The 25,951-nt window shown below is 40.7% G+C and overlaps 1 protein-coding gene across 2 annotated transcripts; it reads right to left on the bottom strand.

Moving 5' to 3' along the window:
* Nucleotides 1-1,597: 1,597 nt before the first annotated feature.
* Nucleotides 1,598-25,555, bottom strand: LOC145422788 (fibulin-2-like). 2 transcript variants are annotated; one of them, XM_080294591.1, is made up of 17 exons: nucleotides 25,435-25,552; nucleotides 21,727-23,125; nucleotides 16,140-16,254; nucleotides 15,640-15,769; nucleotides 12,758-12,959; nucleotides 11,315-11,533; nucleotides 10,479-10,577; nucleotides 9,901-10,002; nucleotides 9,027-9,158; nucleotides 6,756-6,893; nucleotides 5,284-5,424; nucleotides 4,989-5,117; nucleotides 4,366-4,491; nucleotides 3,873-3,989; nucleotides 3,638-3,766; nucleotides 3,174-3,297; nucleotides 1,598-2,531 (listed from the first exon to the last, which is right to left on the bottom strand). In XM_080294591.1, exons 2-17 carry the CDS (start codon nucleotides 23,051-23,053, stop codon nucleotides 2,174-2,176), a joined length of 3,588 nt encoding a protein of 1,195 aa, XP_080150717.1. In that variant the 5' UTR covers nucleotides 23,054-23,125; nucleotides 25,435-25,552; the 3' UTR covers nucleotides 1,598-2,173. The 2 variants fall into 2 exon arrangements, with proteins under 2 accessions (XP_080150717.1, XP_080150718.1); XM_080294592.1 differs by lacking the exon at nucleotides 3,174-3,297 and having other exon boundaries at nucleotides 25,435-25,555.
* Between the last annotated feature and the right edge of the window lie 396 nt (nucleotides 25,556-25,951).

The raw sequence follows: 25,951 nt of genomic DNA, 5'->3' as shown, positions 1-25,951 counted from the left end.
TTTAAATCCTAATGGTATCAGTAAAGGTGTAAAGGGACTGAACACTTTCTTTTTCCCATGATGAAAGACATTTGATGCATGTTAAAAAATATTCTTAAAATAAAGAAATATTAAATATATATTTATATATACATATAATGTATATCCTTTACCTTCCTTTTTCGAAGTGGATATTTGGCAGATATGTTACAAAGCACATCTGGGATCACTGAGCCTACATGTGTCTCTATTAGAGTGACTTTCACCGCTATATTGGTCACTTCCAGAACTGCCCATTCCCATAACTCTCTTACAGTCCATCTTGCTTTGTCTAGAATATTTCACAACTTCCTGTCAGTATCACTAAACCCATAATAGATGTGTATATCTTCCCCTGTCTGGGATGCGTGATTCACTGTCCCTGAAACCCAGCACCACCTAATCTTGAACGGCAGATAAAGCTAATTAGGGGAAAGAGACATCAATCAGTGCTCCAGGCCTTGTTATGTAGGCTACTGCACATACCAAGAGTGGCATCTCAGTCAATGGGTGTGTTTAAAAGCTTGAGTCAGTCATACACACATAGCTATTATTATGAGTTATGTCTAGAGGATGGCCCAGAACTTGAAGATTATGAATGCTGGGTTGAATGTTTCCTTTATGTTTTTCAAACTAGCCAGATATAATAATTTTTGCCAAGTAAGTGGACTAAAATTAGAGCAAGAATTACATAAATTACTTTTCTGTTGTAATGACCTTTGACAGTATAACTCATGTGGGAGAACAGTAATCTGGCGAGGGGCTCTGTTTGGATGCGCAGCATGCATTAATACAGCTGTCAGTGAGAAACACACGCCCTTTCCGACGATTACAGCAGGTCCAGGAGGTTCACTGAACTCTGAGCAGTGACAGATTGTAGCTTGGGGGAAGAGGAGGGTTTTTTTTAATATACTAAAAGTGATTAAAATGTATTCACAATTAATGACCTTCAGTTTTTCTTTAGAACTTGTTGTGCAACTGTTGCTTTAGAGCCAACATTAGAGAATGTAGCATTTGTTTCATCCTGTAGGTGGGAGTGTAACACTTTCTATTTTATAAACTGCAGCAGCTGTAATGTGCAGAGTCTGCAAGACCTCACATGTTAAAATGAAAAGACTACTACGTTTTTTATTAAACACTACATGCCGATTACATTTATGAGCCATAAACCTGTATGTTGATCAACCTGTGTGTAATGATGGATGCTTATCCTAAGTTCTCGCAACTATTTAGACGAATATGAAAGCAGGTATTGGTATTTTCTGTGTCAGGCAGTGTATATTTTAAAAGGTTAGCTGGGGAATAATGTTTATAATATACAATGTGCTAGATATTATTGGATGCATAATAACAGCAGTTTGACAGGTGAAAAGAAATTATTTTAAAAAGCATCTCAGTGAATTAGACAAATGAGCATCTGCTTTTTGAATTGATAAAAATAGTTTTTATGTGAAATTATCAATTTTATTTAATGTTACTGGAATTGCTGTGTACAAAATAACAAGACTTTTTCTGTCTCAGTTAAAAATGCAAACAACACTCACCTTTGCAAATACAAATAGACCAGTACTCACCAAACCATGGTTTTTAAATATTTTACTAAAATACTTTGTTGTTTATTGGTTTAGCATAAAAAATATGATACATCCATCCATAATATGTCTGAGAGGTACAGAGATATAAAAATGTAACATACAATGTAGGATTAAATATATTTTGCATATGCATCAAAGACAGAACAAAAGCAGCAGTACACAGTAAAAGAAATGGGACAGCTGTTCACAAATCAGTTTTATCAATGCTATAAACCTACAAATTGCCATTAAACGCAATGATATCAGCCGAAAGTGGATATATAAAAAGTGGCAGAAGCTTGGTCATTGTCTATGATTTTGCAGAAAGCGTAATTTTTGTGATATTTAAATATTTCATATCCCCAAATGTGTTGTTTCTGACTAAGACTTTGAATATTTTTTGAAAAGATGTAATTTTTAAGTGGCACAAAGTAGAAAGCTTCTTTCCATAATTTCTATAGCCATGCTTTAATAATAACTTCTGCTGGACATTAGTGACAGTGGTATTGTTAAACAGCGCTAAAGATGAGTCCTAAGGAATTGCTTAAAGGTCCATATTGGCCACAGCACAATTCCAGCTGTTAAAGTAAGTTGCCTGTGATGAAGACGTATATCCTTGCATGGAAGGTGGTAAATGTCCCTTGTCTCCATAGCTTCATCTCTACGTTGATTAGGAAATCCCTGGGACCCTGAACTTGGCGGTTTAAGAACACGGCACCCGTGTAGGCATTCAGCTTCCTTGTGCTGAAGTAGTTTTCCTCATTTCCGCTTGTGATACTGACAATGATGTTGTCTCCGGAATAGACAGGAGAGGGTCCGATGCGGAAGATCTGAGCAGGGATGATGATGTTGGATTGGAAGCTGAGGTAGTAGTAGGTGATTCTTAGAGGAGAGTTTTGACACTCCAGGTAGTTAGGACAGCTGATTCGCTCACAGCGCCTATGAGGGAGAAAGAAAGGAAACCTTTTTTTATACAGCAGCTTTATCACCTTCCAATAGCAAGACACTTCAAAATGACTTTAAGACACATTGTTTTAAATGCACACTGGCTCTGCTTTGCCAATGTAGCTCCATATCTGAATTTGTGACAGGTAAAAAAAAAAAAAAACTACATTTCAAAATTATTCTATATTTATTCTGTACTTTGTGTTGTGCATTTGTTCATTCAAACAAGTCATTTTGACTTACAGGACACCCTGTGTTTAAGGTATAATTCTTCTAATTGGTTATCCTTCACACACAGAAGGTTTAAACAAAAGACAGGCTGGGCTTCAAACGCTCACAACCAGACCTGTGCACCTGAACTGATCAAAGTAGGGATATGCCATCCAAGTGACATCATACACAGCCTAGAGTAGAAAAAACTGAACAGAAAAAATTGAAAATTATAATGATGACCTTCTGACTGAGAGGGGTTATTTGTGCTGAGCTGATTTTTCAACAGTTGAAGTGATCCTTCCTAAAATTATGCAACTGCCTATGACCTCCCCTCCCACCCGGCCCACCCAAAAAAACCATAGACACTGTAAATTTTTACAAAGACCAAATGAATAGAATTCTTTAAGGCATGTTTTGACTTACGTGTCAGACACTTTTCGGTAGTTTGCCGAACAGCTAAAAGAAAGGCAGCGGTACCCTCCTTGAATGTTGTAGCAGGTCTCAGCTAAGGAGCAGTTATTGGCCCCTGTGGCACACTCATCGATATCTAAAACAGACAGTTTATGCACAAGAGCTGGTTTAGTCACCGACTTGGTTAGTCACAGGGTAATGGAGGGAAAAAAATGTCCTTGTGGGGAAAAAAGACTATTCAAGCAAAAAATCGAATTAGTCTGACAAGATTTTTAGGCCAATAAAGTTTTACAGGCTGTGTAATTACTGCACCAACCAACAATTATATTTATCTGAGCAGAACCATTAGTGTATGCTATGTAAGTGGGTGCTGAGCCATTTTTAAAGTCAGTTTCAGGGCGAAGCTCAATGGGGCACACTTGCTCTGAGGCGGCTGCAGTACAGTGAGCGCATGCATGTTGTGGAGAGCTATTCACCTCTGCAAGATCGTCCATTTGGAGACATGGTATACCCATAGTCAGGGCAAGCACACTTGTAACTGCCTGGAATATTCACACACTTATAGGTGCACAGATGGCCAATGCTTTGGGAGCATTCATCAATGTCTGCATGACAAGGAGAATAAATCATGTCAAATTGATATATAAACTTGTCTAAACAAACGTTTTGTATAAACACGGTGCTTGCAATGTGTAATAGAGCATACTGCACCTTCACAGGTGTGGCCATCCTCCTTAAGGTAGTAGCCTTGTCTGCAGTAGCACTGGTAGGAACCATAGACGTTGGCACACTCCTGACTGCATAGGTTGGCCAGACACTCATTCACATCTGGGGATTAGAGGTTAGAGCTCATTACTGTCACAACTGACTTGATCAAAGCAGTTTCAATGTTTTTATCCCAACATATAAACAAGATGTTGTTATGAAGCCAATTATGGTTTTAATGGTTCCAGCTTGAAGGCATGGCATGATACACAGTACAATACACTAATGCAGCTAACCAGCACATGTTGTGCTGTGCCCAGCTTTCACATCAGCTCAGCCTTACAGCCTGTCTATCAATGCATACAAGCATGGTGTCTCAATAAATACACAAGAACACATATTTTTATGCACAAATGCACAAAAATCTACAGTGACATGTGTCAGCATGCACAGACTGATGCAAACACACCCGTACAGGCAGACATTAACACATACACACCTTCACAGTTCTTGCCATCACCAGATAAGCGGAAACCAGAGGTACAAGAGCACTCATAGGAGCCTGGGGTGTTCTCACAGGTCTGGGCACACAGACGGCCTCGGTAGCTCCAACACTCGTTTATATCTGAAAGAAAGAGGCAGCATCATCATCATACTTAGGTGAGTGCACTTTGTGTTTGTGAGTTTGCATCCATGTGTGCAAGTGCGTGCACGCAACCAGGCATGTGCAGTTTTGTTGTCCTGCACAAATACGTACGTGCCTGTGTGTGCTTGCGTGCATGTTAACGAGAGTGCGATGTGAGGGGACCATCTGTCTGCTGATAGTCTAAACACACGAGCAGAGTCCATTATTATGAGAGTCACAACACAGTGAGTCCCGAACAGAGGGAGCAGTGGCAGGATAAGCCGGGGTGGGACAAAGTCCTCTGCTGCAGGAGACGTGATGGGTAGCTCAGCGGCAGAGGCCAACAGCAGAGGCTGGGAAACAGCAGCAGCTCTCCCACAACAGAATAATAAATAGGGGGAGAAGAAGAGGCAGCCAAACCAGAGGGATTGCTGTACAGTGGCACAAGGAAAAACAGGAACTTTTTCTTCAGATTACATATGTAATGTCCTTCATACCTACACACATCCTTCTGAATGAATCATACTGATAGCCTGTTCGGCATTCACAACGATACGAGCCAGGTAAATTGTGGCACAGCTGGCCTTCTCCACATCGATGTACGTTGCTCTGACATTCATCCACATCTAAAAAAGGCATCATTTATAAACCAAAAAAAGGAAAAAAGGCAGAAATTATATTCATGAATAGCATTTGTTTAAACAAGACACGCATACAAGACATGTTGATTTTGACCTTAAGTCTGCACATGTAGGGTTGTTTGTTTACGATGCGTTTCAATACGAATCTTACCAACACATCTGGACCCATCAGGACTAGCATGATAGCCACGGCTACATGTTATCTTTCTGTTGCAAATGTAGGATCCCATTGTGTTGATGCAGTTAAATCCTGGACTGCACGGCTGGGTCAAAGCACCACACTCGTCAACATCTGGCATTGCGGACACCACAGGGGGGAGGAAGATACGTTTTAAGAAAGGCAGGAGAAGAGGAAAGCCCCAAAGGCACAAAGACAAGGGTCCTGAGACCAGAGTGCAGCTTTTTAGCCACACTGTACAGCTGTGATATCAAAGCAACCACACATCACACAGTTGCATTCCTCTGGATAACTTTGTTGTTGTTTTGTGTGTGTGTATGTGTGTGCGTGTGTGTGTCAGAAATTTTCTCCATTTTCTCATTTCTCAGAGCATTTCTTTCACGCTCCTTTTATAGCGGCGTCTTCTGCCTCGACATGCCTCAGTTCCTGCCCCTGGGGGCTAATTCCACAGCATCAGTTTGTACTGGAGGAGGACATAGGATTGGCTTTTATCCACCCTTTGCAGCCCCTAACAGCAACTTCTCTGATCTCATGTCTGTGTGGCATTTAACCCCTCTGTCACTGCAGACCTGCTGATTCACCTGCATGACAAACAACCGTGCATCTTCCCGCACTATGATTCACCTGTGGGGGAATTTCTGTTGGTGCATCTGCCCGGATTCACTCATTTGTTTGGAAACAAGATAAGAAATCTCTTTAAAAGGAAAAAAAAGAAAAAACAAACGATGAAAAAATTGTTATGGTTTGCCAATTTTAATGACTTCTCTCTGTGTGTCTCTTTTTCCTTGGCATCCTTTGTTTAGTTTTACCCGTTTAAGTTCTCTACATATTTATGGCTCACGTCTTCTGATTATCTTTTGTCAGTCTGTGTTGCCAGCATTCCCTGGCTGGTCTTTACCCCATGTTCCTGTGTTTTGGATTTAGTTTCCTTGCATCCTTGTTGTCAGTATTTGGATTTGTCTTTCTGAATTTTTGGACCATCTTCTGTTTGAGCAACTCCCCGATTTTAACCCAAGTTTTGTTCATTTAGTTTTATTTTGTTCATATGTTTATTCATCTTATTAGTAGTAGAACTCAATCAAAATCAAAATAAAAAAATATATATAAGCAGAATATTGAGGAAAAAGGTCTTTACAACTAGTCTGAGGCAGAGGATCTTGTTTTGAAACAAATGGAAAAAATAAAGCAAAATAAAAACATATCCAAAGACAAATATGTGATTAAAATCTGCAGCAATATTGATCATTTTGGAGTTGGACAAAACATAAGAGAAAAAGGTGAAACTGATGATATGTGTCTCTGTACATGTAGGAATGTTGTATGAAATTATATCTTTTGCTCACTTTTTGTAATAAATAAAAAATTTTCTATTACACCTGTAACCGAGAAAACACAGTGAACAAAGCGCTGCAGGTCTAGCAAGGACATTTTTTGGTTTCTCTTACCTACACACCTGCCCTGCATGTTGTGGCTAAAGCCCACAGGACATCGAGTTTTGGGGTTGCATCTGAAAGAGCCCTCTGTATTCACACACTCAAAGCCATCTCCACAGTTATGGGTTCTCTGCGCACACTCATTGATGTCTGTGGGAGAAGAGAGGGTTTAATGGAGAGAAGATGTAATAGCACATTTTACCACTGGATGGCACTCTGGTTAAACAGCAGATCGAGTGTTTGACTTTTGCTGCTGTTCATTCATCATAAAGCACTCTAAGTCAAGGCTAAAAGAAGTAATTACAACTTAGAAATCATATGTATACTAAAAAGCTGTCATGGACAAAAGACCTTTCAGGTATATTAACCTGATTAGCACATCTAGTCAAACCAACACAAGTCTCCTGTGCATTGCATGAGTGAACACCGCGTTATATTCCCCGAGAGTCTCACAACACCTGTCTACTCAAAGATTTACCTGCTGAAAATCAGCTTTTCACATCTGCTGCCACGGTGTGAAGCAAAGCTGGAGGGAAATCATACTCTCAAAATATTTAAAAAAAAAGAAAATACTGATGTGTTTGTGTATGTCTGTGCATGAAAACGTTCACAGTAGTCTTGTGTTTTCAAGTAGGTGTGCAGTATTTCACCACTGCAAATGTTGTACAGAGGCCTAAACTAGTTCTGGCAGCCCTGCAGACACAGGGTAGGTCTCTAAACAGCAGATAGTGATTGAGCATCTCGCTCCTGACACAAACCTGGCAGACTCAGCAAGAAGCTGAGTGAGCCTGACACCAACAGAAAGACAGAGAAAAAGCAGGAAGCAGGATAAATGTGTGAGAGACTGGTAGTGATTTCCCCTCGCAGTGAAGTCAGAGGGATCAAGGAACCTTGAAAGGTCAAAGACTCCGCATGCTGCTGCGAGAGACGATTTAACCAGTCAGTTTTCTCAGTGTTTCACTTAAAAATTAAAAACAATACTACTAAATACTGCAGAGTTAGGTAATGCAGCCATGTTCAGAGGTCACATTTTAAAAAAGTTATTTTGACAAATTCTTGTTAATGTTTTCTAGTTTTATTCTCCCCATCCTGCTCTGGGTGCTGAAAATGAGAAATGTAATTTTTGCAGTGGAACGCTGGGTTAGCTGTGGGCTACATATGTTTTTAATCTCCTAATATTAAAATAATTTGCACTACAGAAAATCATGCTACATTTGCTGCTAGCTGTCTCTGTTTGCAGCTACAAATGCGCAATCGAGTGCTTTGTATTTGATAATGGGAAAAGTCTTTATTTGCTCATCACGAACCAAGATTTTCAAAATCAACGGCAAGACAGCGAGCACTAATGCAAGATTGCACAATTAATTTTCTGGTCTTAACTGAGTCATTCACTTCCCAGATGAGGGAAGAAAGCATTTGTTTCTTTTTGAAGGCTGAATGTGCTTCATTTGTGTGAGGAGGCTAAATGAGTGTTTCATTATAGCATTCGTGGTAAGACATTAAGTTGGAATAAGTAGCACGGCATAAAGACGTTTTTGCATTATCTTACCTAGGGTGAAACAGCCACATTCTTGGCACATTGTGTGACAAATTAAAAGAAAGAAAAGGTCTGTGTGCTTTTGACAGACTATCATTAATTTTGCTGGTCTGATTGCTCCCAACCCGCTTTGGATAATGTTGTTACTTCAGAGCCAATGATCTGTTTGGAGGCTTACTTTCTTCTTAAATGCTCGTTTTGCCCGACTGAAGATCCTTTACATTCACAAGGAATACGGATTAGCTGACTGTCCTTGCTCGAAATCCATCTGCAGTTTCAAATGCTACTAATACTGATCTTAGAGGCCCTTCTTCCTGAACACTGCTGGTGCTTTATGAAGGAGACCACTGCACAGGCCCAATTTATGGTGCATGGAAATAATGAGACGCATAGGGAGGTTTACTATTTCATACCAAAGTTGGGCACCACCCACCCTTGAGCCTGGAAGCTCTTCATACAATTAGCAGCAAGAAATACTATAGAAAAAGGTAGATTCTTCATGTTTTGTTGTTTTGGGGTTTTTTTGTTATTCAAGCTTACTGTGTGCTTAAAATGTCATAATTACAGGGTGATTTTAAGGTGAAGGGCGAATACTCATAAGGCTTATAAACACTGGAACAGTGCAGTTTCATTACATTGTAATAACACAGTAGTTCACATACTCCCTTGCTGCCATTTACAATATATTCACTGTGGATGTAAGTAAATACATTGATGCTGGTTAATGCTGATAAGGTGTAGTGTACCTTCACAAATGTCATTGTTGATCTGGTATCCAGGCGGACAGGTGATCAGTCTCTGACAGACATAACTCCCTGCAGTATTCATGCAGTGCTCATTCAGCTGGCAGGCATGTGGAGACAAACACTCATTTGTGTCTGGATTTTGAAAAGAAAAGAATCAGGACAAATGTGAGAGTGTGAAGAAAGAGAATAAACAATGAGAAGATGCACAGATTTAGAGAAACCAGACAAGATGTGGGGAGAAAAAAAATGTCTTTGTCTGGTATCTGACAATCAGCAGTTTGACGCAGACTAAAGAGACAGGTCAGACCCTCCTCCAAGAGAAAGATCAGGAGTAAGACCACTGGGTATAAAATCCACACAATGAGAAATTTGTTGCCACAGTGAGCTGCTGTCACAGTTTGCTGCTGCCAAGTAGAGAACAGACCAATGGTTATAGCTTAAAGACAGATCCCGAGGGAAAGAGCTTACACACATAGCGCAGTAGCTGATCAGACTCAGGATAAAAAGGATAAAAAGTCCATTCTGAATGTAAATAAGAGGTATGGTATGCAGCTGCTAAGCTATATTCTGATAATGCATGGATAGTTGGGATAATCCCTTTGGAAAATCAAAACTTCTCCACTTATGTTTTCTTTTTCTTTTCCAGTTGGTGGCTAAAAGTGAAAGGGATTAAGGGCTGTATCTCCTCTGCAAATCTAGAGGTGCTGATGAGCGGAAGAGACAAAACAGTGGCAGACAGTCTTGCCAAGAAACTTCTCAAATGGAACCAAATGTCTGCGAGCTCAAGAAGAAGACTTAAATGAGTGCTGCAAATGCAAGCCGCTTTCACTTCTTCAAAGGTTTTCTGCATTATTTCAACATTTTACTTCCTTACCTTCACACGAGCGTCCGTCAGCTCTCAAAGAGAATCCTGGTGAGCAGGAGCATCGGGGCTGTCCGCCCACTGGAGTGCACTGTTGCTCACAGATGTTGTTTCCTGAAAATAATGCCGTGTAGTCAGGTCAAATGAAATGCACTGCATTATCATTACACACAGCACTACTTCAGCAGAAACAGTGGAGCGCTTGTGTTGGAGGGGGGGGGAACACTCTGTTTACTGTAATGCCGTTTGCTTATTTTCTTCCAGGTTTCCAGGTTGATTGCTGACCTGGTCATATTCAATTTCATACTATTGGCTCACAGTGTGGTGGACCTCCACCCTGGTGTCATGGAAACCAAACAAGAGCAACAAAATGTGACATGGCACTCATTATGATATGAAGAATGAATTACTAACACCAAAATGCCACTTGTGTTTGACATTTGCAGCACAATCACATGTGATGGAAAGGGAGAGTTATATTCAGCGGCATTAAGGTGGATGTTCCGGTCTCCAGATGAATGAGCGTGCTCACTATGAGCCGCCAGATCTGCAGCTCTCTCTCTCCATTTATCAAGCACTGCATTTCTAACCTTCACAGGGGTCGAGTAGGACTGACGACGGAAGTGGAGAGGTGGGTTCCACTGCTGCTCTGTCAACCTCCTGCAGTCTGTTCTCCTCATCCACCGCCTCTGCACAAACATGAGTAATGTCAAGACAAAAGCGAGGAATTACTCTGTAATCACAAATTCCACCTTTCCATCTACAAAGGTCTTCGAGACTTAGATGTTGTGGAATACCGGCGTTTTAGGATGATATGAGGCTAGTGGCTACGGATGAAAGTTGTAATAGCAATATAGGTGAGACAGGAAAAAACACTGCCTGCAGACAAACATTTGGTTTTATCAGTGAGGCCCATTGCTCACTGTAATTTGCTGAGAGCTCTAGCATTAGTATCCTGTTGAGACAGGCTTCTGTTGGTAAAAGCTAGTGTTGATTAAAGGCCGGTACGTTGCAGTCTTATCTAAAAATACTCCTGAACTGTGAATCTGAGCAGATCTTCACTTTTGTCTTGAAAAAAACAAACATTTCAAACAGCGTGGAAAAACTTTCGCTAAATCCCATTTGACGACAGCAGAGATGTGACTAATTGGCCATTGCTGTCAGTCAGGAAAGGGATGTTGTATGAATAGAATAATTATTATTAGGCACTATCAGGCCTTGCAGACAGGAAGGAACTCAATAGGCCAGGAAAATAATACACAGTGAATGTGTAGATAAATGGGCTCTCTCTGGGATGCATGCAGACTGTAAATCATTGCTTTAAAAAAACAAATGGCAGAGAGAGCCTTTTCCCCATGTGTTGCTATCGCTAGAAAGGTCTTGTGGTATTTAGTGTGACAGAAAAAGATTGGTGATCTTTACTTACCTTGCACGCAAGAGAAGGCGTCCTCTTGCAACACATACCCGGGGTTACACTCACACCGGAAGGAGCCTATTGTGTTAACACAGATGTGGTGGCAGATGTTGCCCTCATATATGAGGCACTCATCCATATCCTCCACCTCAACAGGACTCTCCACCGCATTCTCCCCATTCTGGTCTTGACCAATGGAGAAGGCCTCTCTACGATACGGGCTGTCCGATACTACAGCACAAGGAGAGAACAGCTGTTACTCTCACAAGTCATGGCATATCATCAAGGACAAAACCTGTTAATTACCTGCAATATTTACATGGAACATAGTAGTAAGGGGGATTTATTTTATTAGTTTATTTTTGCAGGGCTGACTGCACAGGACAAAAGTGTGACGGCTGGGGCAGCTGTCGTGTGGTGGAGTGAATGAGGACGCAAGTCGCAGACAGCGGCGGAGGTGCGAGCGAGTTTTATTTACAGTGAACAATAACTAAGGTGAGGGCAGAACAGAACATAAACTGGGAAAAACTAATAAACAAACCTGGAAACAGCGGGAGATACACAGAGATGACACGAAGAACGCAGGGCAGAGAGGGGAGGCGAAAAGCTGACTAACACGGCGCAACACAGACAAACCAACAAGGATCACAGACTGACACCCACTATATATACACACGCACAAGGCAATCAGGTAATGGCACACAGGAGGGGAGCACAGCTGATCCTAATTCACAAGACGACAGGAAGACACAAGCTGACACAGTGATAACAGACACAGACCTTCAAAGTAAAACAGGAAATTCACAAAGACAAACTCAGGGACACGAACAGAGCACAGGAGGGAGAACAATAAAGCGCTAAACACAAGAACCAAACCCAAAGCACTAATACAAAATAAGAATTAACACAAAACACAAGATGAATCCAAAATGAAACACAAAACGCTGGGTCAACGACCCAGGACCATGACCAACAGTCACATATGACACCGTTCGCATCCCAAACAAGTTCATCGGTGGGCTATTATGAAAATCAATCCAGTGCAAGATGAATAAAATCCACCAAAACACGTGCTGTATTTCTAATTATGCTGAAGATTTAGCCATGCAATGGACTGAACGTCTGTCAACCTATAGCAGCCAAAGAAAATCAGTGTATGGTAACTTCCAATAACAGTGTTTTACTAGAATAGAAATGAATACAGTGCAAGCAGGTACACACTAAATCTCTTATAATTATATTACATTTGGTTATTATATGTTTCTTTCAGCCGGTTTCTTTCTCAATATTGAAGAAATACCATGTTGATAAAAAAGATTGATAAAATAAAATGACCTGGTTTGTTTTTAAAACTGGTGCCAGGCACTGCCGGATTCCCATTAATACTCCTGCTTTCAACCTGCAGCATGCCTTTCACAATGTGAATTCATGCATGTCAATATTTGTTCAGAATACCTTTTTTTGGTGGTGGAGTAAAGTTCAAAGGAGGCCTTTCTCTGATAGTGTGCCGGCCATCTTGATTCACAGTCCTCCCCTCCTCCCCCTCGCAGCAGGTTAGAAAGATGTGTCTGCAGTGAAAATCCAGGAAGTGGTGGGCTTCGCAGCGATGCCCCTCACTGCGAAACTGCAGCCCAAGGGAGCAGCAAGTGCAGCACTCCTGCAATTCACACAAACAGCCTTTGAACGTGAAGTTGGGGTTTATGTAAGTTTTGAAAGTAGCATGGAAACAAGTCTAAAACCCACTTTGTGAAAAACAAAACATACTGTGGTCCATCCCATATTCATGATTTGTTCTCCCGGCAATGTGGGTCTAATGATGGCAGTTTTAATATTTCAACTGGTAGGTCAGCTGCATTGCCAAACAGGGAAATTACATTTTTTTATTAATCTAATTTTTTTTTTTTTTACAGAGTATGGTCCCTGAGGATAATGTTTTGTGCTTTTAATGAGACCCTGACATCTCCTCTAGTAGCTCTGCAAATTGTTTTTTTAGTCAAATGTTTGAAATGGGACTCATTTCCAGAAACTTGGTGGGCATGCTTGCTGCCTATATAATTAATCTTACATATTTTCCCTTGACTCTTCATAGTGCCAGTAGCTCTAAATTATAGTAAAATATATCGAGATTTGTGCTGTACTTTGTGGATTTGTTTTGCAGAGACCTGATTAATGGTTTCCAGAGGATAAAGACACTCATTGGCCATTTCTTTAGGTTAATTTGTTCAACTGCTCATTAACACAAACATATAATTAGCCAATCACATGGCAGCAAGTGGACATGAAGTTCAAACTGAGCACCAGAATGATGTAGAAGGTGATTTAAGTGATTTTGGATGTGGTATTAGCACTGACAGGCTGGTCTGATTATTTCAGAAACTGCTGATCTGCTGGGAATTTCCCACACAACTATTTCTAGGGTTTACAGAAACTGGTCTGAAAAAGAGAAAATATCCAGTGAGCAGCAGTTATCTGAACAAAAAATGCATTGCTGATGCCAGAGGTCAGATGAGAGCAGCCTGCTTCAAGGTGTAGGAAGGGAATAGTAACTCAACCACTTGTTACAACCAAGTATTGCAGAAGAACATCTCTGAACATACAGCAAAATTAAAATCACACTGGGTGTTACTCCTGTCAGCTTAGAACAGGAAACTGAGCCTACAGTTCACACGGACTCAATGGACAATAGAAGATTGGAAAAATATTGCCCAGCCTGATGAGTCACAGTTTCTCCTGCGTTATTCAGATGTTGTGTCAGAATTTTGTGTAAAAATCACGAAATGATGGATCCATCCTGCCTTGCATCAACAGTTCACGCCAGGGGTGGTGAAATGGTGTGGGCAATGTTTTCACACTTCACACCATCTGAACATAGTTTAAACACCACCGTGTACCAGAGTAATGTTGCAGATGACTGTCTACTCATCTTCTAACGTCTGCATCCAGCAGAGTAACACACCATGTCAGAAAGCTCAAGTCATCTCAAACTGCTTTCTTGAACATGACAATGAGCTCACTACAATCAAATTGGTTTCCATAGCGATCACATCTCAATCCAATAAAGCACCTTAAGGATGTGATGGAGCAGCAGATTGGCATCATAGATATGCAGTGGACAAATCTGAAGCGACTGTGTGATCCTGCCATGACAACATAGACTAAATATCTTCAGCAAGTTCTTCAATTTATGCCACAAAGGATTAGGGTGGTTTTGACAGCAAAAAGGGGGTCTGACCTGTTACTGGCAGGATGTGAGTAGTGAGTGTATACTTGTAATGTTGGCAGTCACCTGAATGTTCCTGACTATTCCTCTGTTGCTACTGTTGCTATTTATGGGCTAGTTTCAGAGAACTGGTCCTAAAATTAATGCTAATCCTAAAATTTCATACACAGATTTATGTTCCCCTCCAGATAAATATCCCTTAACCTTTCCTCTTGTGCCATCATCAAGTCAGATAGTTTTCTCACACCGTGAAAATGAATTAGATTCCCTTAGCCTCAGATGTATTTGTGTTAAATACTCATTTCTAAATTCTTTGAAGACTTTTATTATTGTAAGCATATTAACAGACTCCTGTTAGCATTTAGCCAAGAGTACTGCTGTGCAAGAAATTCACAGAGCCACAAGCTTTTCATCTTGTTGGATTGATCTTTAGTAGTTACAAGTCTGAATTTGGGGCAGCTCTCCCCTTGTGTGTGGGCTCTTACTCGTTTTCCCTCTAGCTCTCAGCAAGATTACTGCTTCAAGTGCCCGGCATTATGGGGAAACATAAAACTGAAGTAATGATTGCTGTGATGTAGCGTGCTTGTAGATGGAATAATATTACTAAAACTACAGGGGTTCCTCAAAAAGGTGGTGAAAGCCAATATTTAACACCTGTACAGTGCCAGTAATGGCCTCACGCTGCTCATGTGCCTCTGAACAGATGGGCTGATTTCCTTCAACAGGTCAGGTAGCAAATGAGTTACTTTGGGCATCTGGACATATAATGGTTACGCAGTCATCGCGAATGGACCTCACTGATTGCCTCAATGTCTCTCCTGCCCTGCTGCTTTTTTGACATCTTTAATTATGACACCATGTTCACACAGTTTCATAGAATCAAAATCTGACATGTCCAATAGCCTAGGGCTGCTGTGAAGATAATAAAGTTTGCAAGACTGTGGGAATCTGGGGTTGTATCAGGCCCTAAATTAGTGTCTAGATTAAATAGGATCATTAAATAAAAAGGATTTGGCACAACACCAGTAAATCTCAGAGGACATCTACAATAAAATAAAATACTGGCAAATGCCATGCTGAACTGTGTTTGCCAGGTTACCTGGTCACATATACTTGCCTTGTAATAATCAATCCCACATTTATTGCTGGCATCTTCTCTGCACATATTTCCTGCTCTGGCTGCATTCACTCCAGCCAAGCACCGACTTTCTCTCAGGGAACCGAGGCAACACTGTTGTTGGGCAGTCCTGACAGAGAAAAGCACACATGAGAAATGACTGCAGAAATGTCTGGACTGCAACTGTGGCCTTCCAGCGGCAACAATTCTTCCAGAGAGTGTTACCACAGAGCTGACAGGACTGTGTTTCCAGGTTTCTGTGAATTCTATTAGATGGAGAAACTGAAATGAAAATCTTAATATTTAGCTCTGAGAATCATTCAGCAACACCAAAGAAAAGTGAGCTAAAATGTGATTAATCATGCAAGAAAACACCTCGTTGTAACGAAATGTGAAAATTACTTTGTCATTATGTCTTTTGTGGCCTTTAATGAGGTGAGAAATATATTCTTCTGATATGTTCAGTGAAGTAGATCGGTGTTACGTAATAATGCCCTTACAAGCACATCGAGTGGATATCTTTTGCGGGTGGTTCCATGTTGTTACAGTGACCATTAGCCGAAGCCCATTTCGCCCCTGTCTCACAGCAGGTTTTCAGCTGCTCCTTGGCAGACACTGTAATAAAACACAAACACCAAGATACAGATTTATCCTACTCAGTGTGCCAGGGTTTCAAGCCACATAAAATAATGTTGACATCATGCATATCGCTGGATTCTAATTGTACATCATTTTTATCTAAGAATCCCGTCAGCGAGATGCTGTAAAAATGTGGTTATTGATATCTGAAATACAATCAAATCTCATCTCCTGCGGGACAGAGTTTGCTGGATTCGGTGACTGCACGCTGAGAATAGCAATTACAGTGTGTGTGTGTGTGTGTGTGTGTGTGTGTGTGTGTGTGTGTGTGTGTGTGTGTGTGTGTGTGTGTGCATTTCTTTTCTTTTCAGACTCCTTGACTCTGCTCTCACTTTAAATGGCAACAAAAAGTAGGAAACCCCAGACTCTATAAAATTAGCTTCAGAGTAAAACTGTTCTTTTTTTTTTGTAAAATCCAGGTTGATGACTGCTGGATCAGAATAAAGGGATAACATATTAGCACTTCATTTTAAGCTGAGAGCAGACAGAGCAAAAACACATGATTCGGTTTACAGAGGAAAAAAAGAGCTTATATGTGTTTCCTGAATAACAGGGAAGCGCATTCCTGTGCTGATTTGTGGCCCCTGCACTACTGTACAAGACAAACCTCTTTGCATTTATGTCTTCTCAGCTTGTCACACCTTGCAAGATTATAAATATCATAAAATTTACACCTAGCAATGGCTATGTTTTCCTTTTTTACTCATCCAATTAACCCTAATTTTGCAAATAACATGTTCTTATCCAATTTACGTTCAAATTGAGACAAAAAAAAATGCTGCTACCCACTCTATTCAATACTTGACGATATATTTAAGTCAAAGCAACTTGTGTTAACATTTCATCGGTGGTGATGAAAGTTAGCCTTCGTCTTCTGTGCGAGATTAAGTAGTAATCCATTCTGTGTTTTGGAGACAATTCAGTTAAGTCTGAAACAAAGCAGAGGATACTAGAGCATGGTAAAAATGATTTATTTTATTTTTAAAGATTTTTTTAAAAACCCCTCTCAGAGAGCTCTAATTGGTTTCTTGCAGTATGGTCGTTTGGAAAATCAGCCATAAGTAAGGGCAGGGATCATAGAGAGGAAAGACCAAGCAAAAGTCTTTTCTAAAGAGATGATGCTCTGAAGAGAAATCAAGCATGCCTGAAGCCACTTTAGCTTTTTAACTTCCATGTTCACTTATTTTCATTGAACTATTTCTCTCTGACCTACCTGTGTAATAAGGCCCAAGCAATTACTCATAGCGGAGTGAGTGAATGCTGCAGTCTGCATAATTTAAGGGTTTAAAAATGAGGAAATCTAAACCTTGAAAGGCATGATGCCTCTTTGATACACAACTACAGTATCTGTATGTATGCCGTGCAGGTAAACAAGTCCTTTTGAACCTTTCTGGAAGTATATTAAAAGACAGAGAACGACAGGGAACGTAATTATTCACCCTCTCCTTATGCCTCCTATTCATTTTCTCCAAGTGGAATCACTCCACTTGTAACAAACAAGCATAAATTCCACATGTCAAATCAAAATGCAGGATGTATACATACAGCTCATCATCATGTTTCAAAAGGATTTTGCGTCTGTAGGAGATTATGTTTCATGAAAATAGCTACTGGGGGCAAAAACAATGATAAACTATATCAGCCAAACATGTATCTAGTCAAACCAAGTCTCTTCCTTTCTCTCTGACAGTCCTTATAATTAAGCCTGTGTAGAAACATTTTCCATTCAGCTGTGCAATAATTAACTAAGCTAATTATTGTGCTTCCACGACAGCGATTCAAGATGCACTTGAAAGGTGGCTTAGCGTCATCTCTCTGTTCTAGGCTTGTCATTAAATCTGTCCATTAAAGTAACATTAACACCAGATGCTTCACTTTTGTCTAAATCCAGAACTGGTGACATCACACCCTCTGAAAATATGAAGCTACAATAACAACCAAAATGGGCAACTCTCAACATGTCTGGAGGTGTCATAAAGCAGTGCGCTGCCACTAATCAAGGCTCGCGTGTCTCTTCTTTTGTGCACTTGGACAGGTGGGCTGAAGAGATCAGGACCAGCACTGAGGAAAAACAGCGCATGCCAAAGGTCGCCGACATGCAAACTCATGAGGCTGAACATGCCAGATGATTTAGGCTGAAAGCTTAAAAGCATGAGGAGATGTGTGTGTGTGTGCGTAGGTTGGGGTTAAGCACCCGAGGAGGTGACACAATGTTCTTCCCCACTTCTACACGAGTACTTGCAGAGATATCGTGTCTTTTGAAACACACAGTCGCTATCCAAGAACAGCTGGCCGTGACATAACAGGGATGACTCGCATGCTATGATTTCATTTCCAAAACAGACATTTCAGGTTTCAATTATTTGCAACTTTGGCCTTAATTTCCCCCGAGACTGTGAGCCAATAATCGTGGGATTATTGGCTCACAGACTTGTAGTCATGGAAGCCCTGAAGGGTTGTCACATTGTTTGATAGTTTTGCACAGTAAACCCCAATCCAATTACACCTCCTTGTGGTAAAATAATCTGAGTGAAACATTAATACACACTTTCCAGGGTTGCCACTATTTGCTGCATTGAATTACTTTGAATTATAGCTTCCTAATGTTTCCCAGTGTTAACACCCATCATCACAGCCCACACATTTTTGTGTATTTTGAGTTATAAACAACATCTGCATCAGTGTACATTCCTCAGCACACCTCTATCAAATTATTTTCCACCGTCTTGTAATTTGAACCTACTTTCCCCTCCCTCATGGAGCCTTATGGATTCCAAGTTATGTTCACAAGCCATAACACAGGAAATTTAGCCATGTTTTGCCTGAGGAAATCTTTGGACCTGACACATAGAAATAACAGCAGGGAATAATTCATACCTAATTTGTGCTTTTCAATTTTTAAAAGTCCCATTAGAAGTAATTCTGTTTCTGCATTAAAGTATAAATGAAATATTTTGTGTAAAAGAATGTATGGACTGGAGGTGAAATAGTCAATTACTTCTTGGATTACATGTATTTGTTCATATGCGTATATGTTTATGACAGAACTGCAAATGGGTGCAAGACACAAACCTGTTATTTTTCTACAATTTATCACCAATCTCCCTTTACTTATGCTGTGGGTGAGTTTTATGAGTGGTTTCCAGCATCTGGAATTTTTTTTAAAATATATTTATAATCATGGGTGACATGAGGCTCAGGCGGTTTTTTAGTAAGCGGATGATGCGTATGGGAGACAAGCCAAAATTAAATGAACTGAAAGATACTTAGATTAATTATCTTCTTCAAACTGATCTTTACAGAAGTTGGAATGAACTCTCACGTAGCCAATTCTGGATTTCACCCGCCTTTTATCCTAAGGAAAATTATACATTTCCCTTCCCCATGCCCACATGCAAGATGTTGTGACAGTTTTGTTGGCAAAAACAAGCACTACTCCACGTTATTTCACTTCACCTCTTATATTTCTTCGTCCTTTACTCTTGTGCCTTATCCACAGTTCCCGTTTTGTTTTGTTTTGTGGTTTGTGTTTGGTACAGCAGGAACGAAAGTTAGTGAGAGTAAATTTGTGCAGAGGTGCGCTTCAGATGGAGTGATTACTGGGAAGATTACTGGGAAACCAGCATCCTCGTGAGAGATGGGTAATCACATGGACTCATGAGGGAGAAGCAGCAGCGCCTGGCAATCAAGCCATAACAGTAGGCTCATTCATCAGATGGGTATTATGCTGCACACAGGTACAACCCTCAAGAAATCCTAAACCAGGTTAGCCCCGCATTTAAACAGTCTAAACAATTCCACCCTCCTTCTGAGCACATTCTGGATCTGTCTGGGAAGGAAAAAAGGCAAATGAGCAGGAGTTATTGACTGAAGAAAAGCACAAACACATTTGTCTTGGGCCGCAGCAAAGGCAACTCATTTATGTTTTGTGAAAAATGTCCGTGTTCTTGTTATTTATGTTTTCTCTTTTGCTGTCTAAATAACTTTGGCATCTTCAGATAATTGCACTGATAAAAAGGCATTAGTCAGGACTCTTATCAGCTGGGGATTTTTCCTGCTTGTGCTTGAAGTGTCACCAAACTGGACGTCTTCCTTTAGTCCAGTCCAGTGAACTCTCACTTCATTCCATCATGCAAACTGAGTAGCCAGACCAGTTAGTTCGAGCTCCTTATTGCTGGTGAAATACTATGCCCACTTAGACTTTCAGCTGTGTTGCATTATGTTTATCTTCTGTCTGTAGTGTCTTAAAAATTTCAATGTAAGGATAGACGACTCACATCCTGGACACCAGACTACCTATGGATACAAATAAAGTAACCTCTCTGTACATGAGCTTTACAGTTAGTTCTTGAAGTGCGCTCCAACAGAAAAACCACATAGATGCATTCTGCATATATTGTGCATACCTGTAGGGGCCAGGCGCTGAAAGGAAAAATTGGTTCTGACAGGTCTCAACAATAAATCATAGAGTTGGAAAGTAGCTTAACTACACACCTTTCAATGGCAGTTTGCTGGACAAAACACCAGGAATAAGTAAGATTTTTTAAAAGCTTCTCCCCTTTTAGGCATTTATAATTTAGTTCACCCACCTCATATAGGAGATCTATAATATAGTGAACCCACCAGTGCCTTAAAGCCATAAAGCGTGTAAAAAGTAGGTTTTCCTGAAATGAAATTCTTCACTAAACTCAAAGCAATATAAATTTGGATTATTAAATTGTAATTATTTTTTTGATTTATTGCATATATGTAAACTAACTTCACATATTCCTAGTGCTGTGTAACTTGCCTTTGACAAACTTCATCGTCTGCTTTCTATCCAGTACTCTGACCAGCAGTATATGCACCGAAGGGGAACTGATCTGTTAGAGAATATGCTAATAAACACATGAAGGATTTAAGCAAGTGGTGTGGTCTCACTGGAGCAAAGCAGGGAAAATATGAGACACAGACTTATTCGAAGCATTATGATGTAATCATTTTTTGTTTAAAGCAGTGCCTGGCTTACTCTTTGTTGCTGTTTAGAAACCTCTAGAGAAATAAAAATAGCATTTTCTTAATGTGAATGTATGAAAATGAATATATACTAGATATAGTAATTTTCCCTTCTGAGTAAGGTAGATAAATGATATCTTGGGAGAACAATCTTTCCACGAACAATTGTTTTTCCTGGATCCCTGCCAGATAAAATAGAGTGATTATAAATTCCTCCTGAAAAGAGAGAGGATGTGAGAGAAGGAAATGGAGATTTCCTTTGAAAGAGTACATCAGTACATCATCACGGTGTGATTTATTTTGAAGCAGGCCTTGAATGCATCAAAAACATTTCATGTTTCAGATTTGTTTTAAATTCAATACCTTCAATGAAAATTCACACAAGTAGGGATGCTTTGATTTATCAGGTTAAGGTTGGGATTACTTAAAACTGTGCGTTATATGTTAACTTACTTTCTGTGTAGGCCTCAGCATCTCGAGTCTGATAGCTGCTGAGTGTTTGAGGTTGTCTTTGATGCTCCTCGCCTTCCTCTCTCATCCTGACTGGAGCTCTTCTAGTGGGACTGAATTGAACTGTAGGGTATAACTGTCGTTCCTCTTTACCAATCAGCTGCCTGTGCTCCACTGCCTTTTCATGTCCTTTGTTGGAGACAGAACGGGGGTCGCCATGACTTTGTCTGTTGTGGCCAAAGGGCCGGCTGTTGGTACGCGCAGTGCGTGCTGTGTCTCTTAGAGTATCCTGGCCCGCTCTGTTTCTGTGACTGCCATGTTTCATGGGTCTTTCTCCAGTTTCCTGTTGTGGCCTGTGGTGCCCGGTGGTCACTATCTGTGTGGCAGTAGTTGCCTTTGGTGATGATGTTTTGTTTTCACCTCCTGTGGTAGTTGGATCCATATTATGAATAACCTCATCCTCTGTGCTCCTTTGTGTGTTTGGGCTTTCTTCTTGTAGCCTGTGTCTCCTTTCATCATGAGAGCTGAGGCTAGTGGAGCTTGACTCTGGGTAAGCTGGTGGTAATGTAGTAGATTCCAGTGGTTGGGCCAGATTTTGGATAGTGGAAGATGTTGGCTCTGCCAGAGTATAGTCATAATCCTCTGTGCCAAAACTGGGTGGGTCCTGCTTGTACAGCGGTAGAGTGTTTTCCCTCACCAGCTTGGAAAATGGTTCTGCAAGACTCGTTTGTTGGCTGTTGCGATTGCCTCGAAAGTCTCTCAAAGGATTGTTGTTCTCTGTAGTTGTTACCGACATGGGCTTATTAACACTGCGGTGGTCACAGCCAGGGATGGGTGAGCACATTAACCTTCCACCTTCATCTGGACAGTGGCAAACTTGGCAATGATCTATCTGAAAGGAGTGCCCCGCTTTATACTTCTTGTTGCCATGGGCACAGCCAATACGACCACACTGCAGACATCCATCTGCAGGTTGTAAAATGTCAATGCAGTTGGGGGAAATTTCAGGGCATGGAATGAAATGACAGCTTATCTTCCCTCCTCCCTGAGGACAGGAGCACTCGGTACTTCCGAAATCCACAAAGTAAGATTTCCCCTCTGGGACTTTCCCATCCCTGAAGCCTGCTTTCACACAGTCATAGTACTGGTAGCCCTCACAGGTGCAGCCGTTTTGTATACATTTAGGACAGCAAGCACCTTTTTCTAAAACATTTTCGATGCAGTTCTGGAGAACAGGACAGTCCACGCCTGTGCAGTCTCTCTGGCTTAGACAGACGTCCACGTACAAAATCATCGAACATAGAAACAATGTTGCTCTTTGCATGTTCATTTTCGATTTTTTTTTTGTATTCACTTCTTCAAAATAAGCCTCCAAATGACAAGGATGTTTGCATTCTTTAGCCTGTAAAAGTAAACAGTGATTATTGATATAAATTTCACAGCTATTATCAGAAGCATATTTTTCACTTAATGACCTGTCTGTTTTCATTTGACAACATGCCAGATGTACATATTTTCCATGCTTAATGTTTTGGCACCAGGGAGGGTGAAAGCTGTGGTTTATATTTTGATTGCACATGGAAATTTGGCAAACGGTGATGTTGAGGGAAATATAAACAATAATACGCCAGCTACATTTCTCAGTGCTTGAAAAAAAATGTTGTTCAATAACAAAAACACCCTTCATACAATACAATAGTTCAGTATTCAAAAATCTGTCATCTGAGTGTCTGAATGCATGTAGTATATTCTTAAAAGTCCTGTCTGCATCCCTAGATTATGGTGGATATGTTGACCGAGTCACTTGCTGATATCTTTCCATAATAATTGTTTTCAGCAAACTGTGCTCTTGCTGCTGCCTACACTGAATTAATATTTTAAGTACATCAGACACGTTGATCTATACAAAGAATTATACAGGAGCTATAAATGTTTTTCATTAAAGATCTGGAGCCTTTTCTTTGTATACAATACAGTGCAGAGACAGAGTGGCAAGATGCAGTCAGAGTGTGTCAAGCCTGATCCTGTGAGAAAAGTGATGTGACTTCAGATCAGAGAGCATACTGAAAACCAGGTGGTTTCTATTTTACTTTTCCTGTTTTTCCTCTCTGCTTGCTCTAGTGCCAAGCGCAAAACACTTATGTGACATTTCCTACTAAACAGTATGATTTTAAAATTAGAGAATAGCCCAAAACTGTTCTGCATGACAAACTTGTCTTAAGCGATTTCCTGCTGAAATGTTTCTAACTTAAACAGAGTTCTTGCTGAAGCTTATTCTGGCTGTAGCTCAGGTGGCAGAGCAGGTCAGCCACTAATCAGAAGGTCGGTGGTTCGATCCCGGGCTGCATGCCAAAAATCCTTGGGCAAGATACTAATGTTTGCCTACTGGTGGTGGTCAGAGGGCCTGGTGGCGCCTGTGTCTGGCAGCCTCACCTCTGTCAGTGCGCCCCAGGGCAGCTGTGGCTACAATGTAGCTTGCCATTGCCAGTGTGTGAATGGGTGAATGACTGAATGTAGTGTGAAGCGCTTTGGGGTCCTTTGGGACTAGAAAAGCGCTATACAAATGCAGGCCATTTATCACGTTTGCACCAGCAACATTGTGGAGCACCCAGTGAAGAGCTGCTGTAGAGGGTACGTAAGAGTGTATGCTCAAAGGTGACTTTTTCTTAAGGATAAACACCTGACTTGGGTTCGATGCTATCTAAACATAAATCTTGTTGTAAGTTTGTTTTCATGTAACGTTGAGTAACTATTCAAAAAATATGAAATGCATCTACGCCAAGGTAATAAAATGAAGTCTAGATGTAATCACAATGGATTCCAGGTCAATAATGTGACATCTGTTGCCATGTCTTCTTTTCATAATTCAGGCACAGGCAGAACAACAAAGTGCTTTGCAGCTCCATTTAAAGAATCAATGATGTCTTTGTGCTCCTGCTGCAAAATCATTTTACCAGATCTTACAGCCTCTAACCAGCACTCTGTTGTGGTGCTTTAGCAGTGTTGAACTCAGCCCTAAAAGTACTAAAGCTTCTGCCTGTTTTTCTATAAAACCCATAGTAAGTGAAATGGTAAGTTAAACATGGAAAGGACCACTGATAAGGAAATCATAATGTTGAAAAATAGTCTGTGGGCCGGTGTGTTCGGCTCAGGTTCGGTTCGGCTCAGAAAATGTCCTGCAAAGCATTTCAATCTGTGTGTTTTGCCAACGCAGTAGCCAAAAGTTGACCTTTACCCTTGTGCCCACCGAGACACGCGCGCGTGCACGCAAAAACTTGTAAAAACCGCTTTTGCCCTCTGCGCAGAAGCAAACGCGCTGACTTGTCATAATTTAAACGTTTCCCTGATGGTTGATAAAACAGAGTGTCACACCTATTAAAGCAAAGCACAAACTTCCAAATCATTTACAATCATTTGTGATGAGCAACACCCCGCCTTAGAGGTGCCTTGACTGAACGTCTCAGTCACAGAGCCGCACATAAAGATTACATAACCGATGCTTTAATTCATTCATCAAATTATCCGGTCAGAACAAGAAACGGCAGTCCAAAACACTTAAACTAATATTAGCTGTAATTAGACTGTGCAATACACAGTTTAATTTAAGCGTCTGTTCATATGCTCACGTCATGTTTCATGAGATCTAAGTGAAAATCAAAAGAAACTCATGTTTGCAAGTACTTTTTCAGTTTTATTTCTAAAAGTGCTTACCTCGCGTTCCAGGATCTTGCAGCGCTGGTGTGCTTCTGAGCAACAGTTGTGCGTAAAGTTCGGGCTCACTCTTTGGATGGGAGCGCCTCCGCTCTCTTTTTTGGGGAAGGGCGGGACAGACTGCTATAGAATTATTTCCACCTTTTCCCAGCTTTTTCAGCTTCCTTTTGAGCATAATGATTCAGCCAAAGTACAAGAAATGACAACACTAAAATGTGCTTTGCGAGGAAAAAAATTAAGGAAGTTGAGGTTGTGTAAGCCTGTTTGGAAATGCAATCCAATGACGACAATGAAAAAACAGTGCCGAGTATGATGTGGTCTTATATGAATATAAGGACGATTTAAACATCACGTTTGTTCTTTGTTTTGTAGGTATTGCACAATTCACCTTGAAATCCTGTACCTTAGCAGCCAGGTTAGCACGTTTACTCACAAGTAAAGCTCATACCAGCATTATAGACATCACATGTTGTCTGTGATCTTTTTCAATGGGGTTTTAGAGAAAGCTGTAAGTGTA

Source organism: Astatotilapia calliptera, chromosome 20 (assembly GCF_964374335.1).
Source record: "Astatotilapia calliptera chromosome 20, fAstCal68.1, whole genome shotgun sequence".
NCBI classification, from domain to species: Eukaryota; Metazoa; Chordata; class Actinopteri; order Cichliformes; family Cichlidae; genus Astatotilapia; species Astatotilapia calliptera.
The sequence above is the reverse complement of the archived record's forward strand: the minus strand, read 5'-3'. Positions and strand labels throughout refer to the sequence as shown.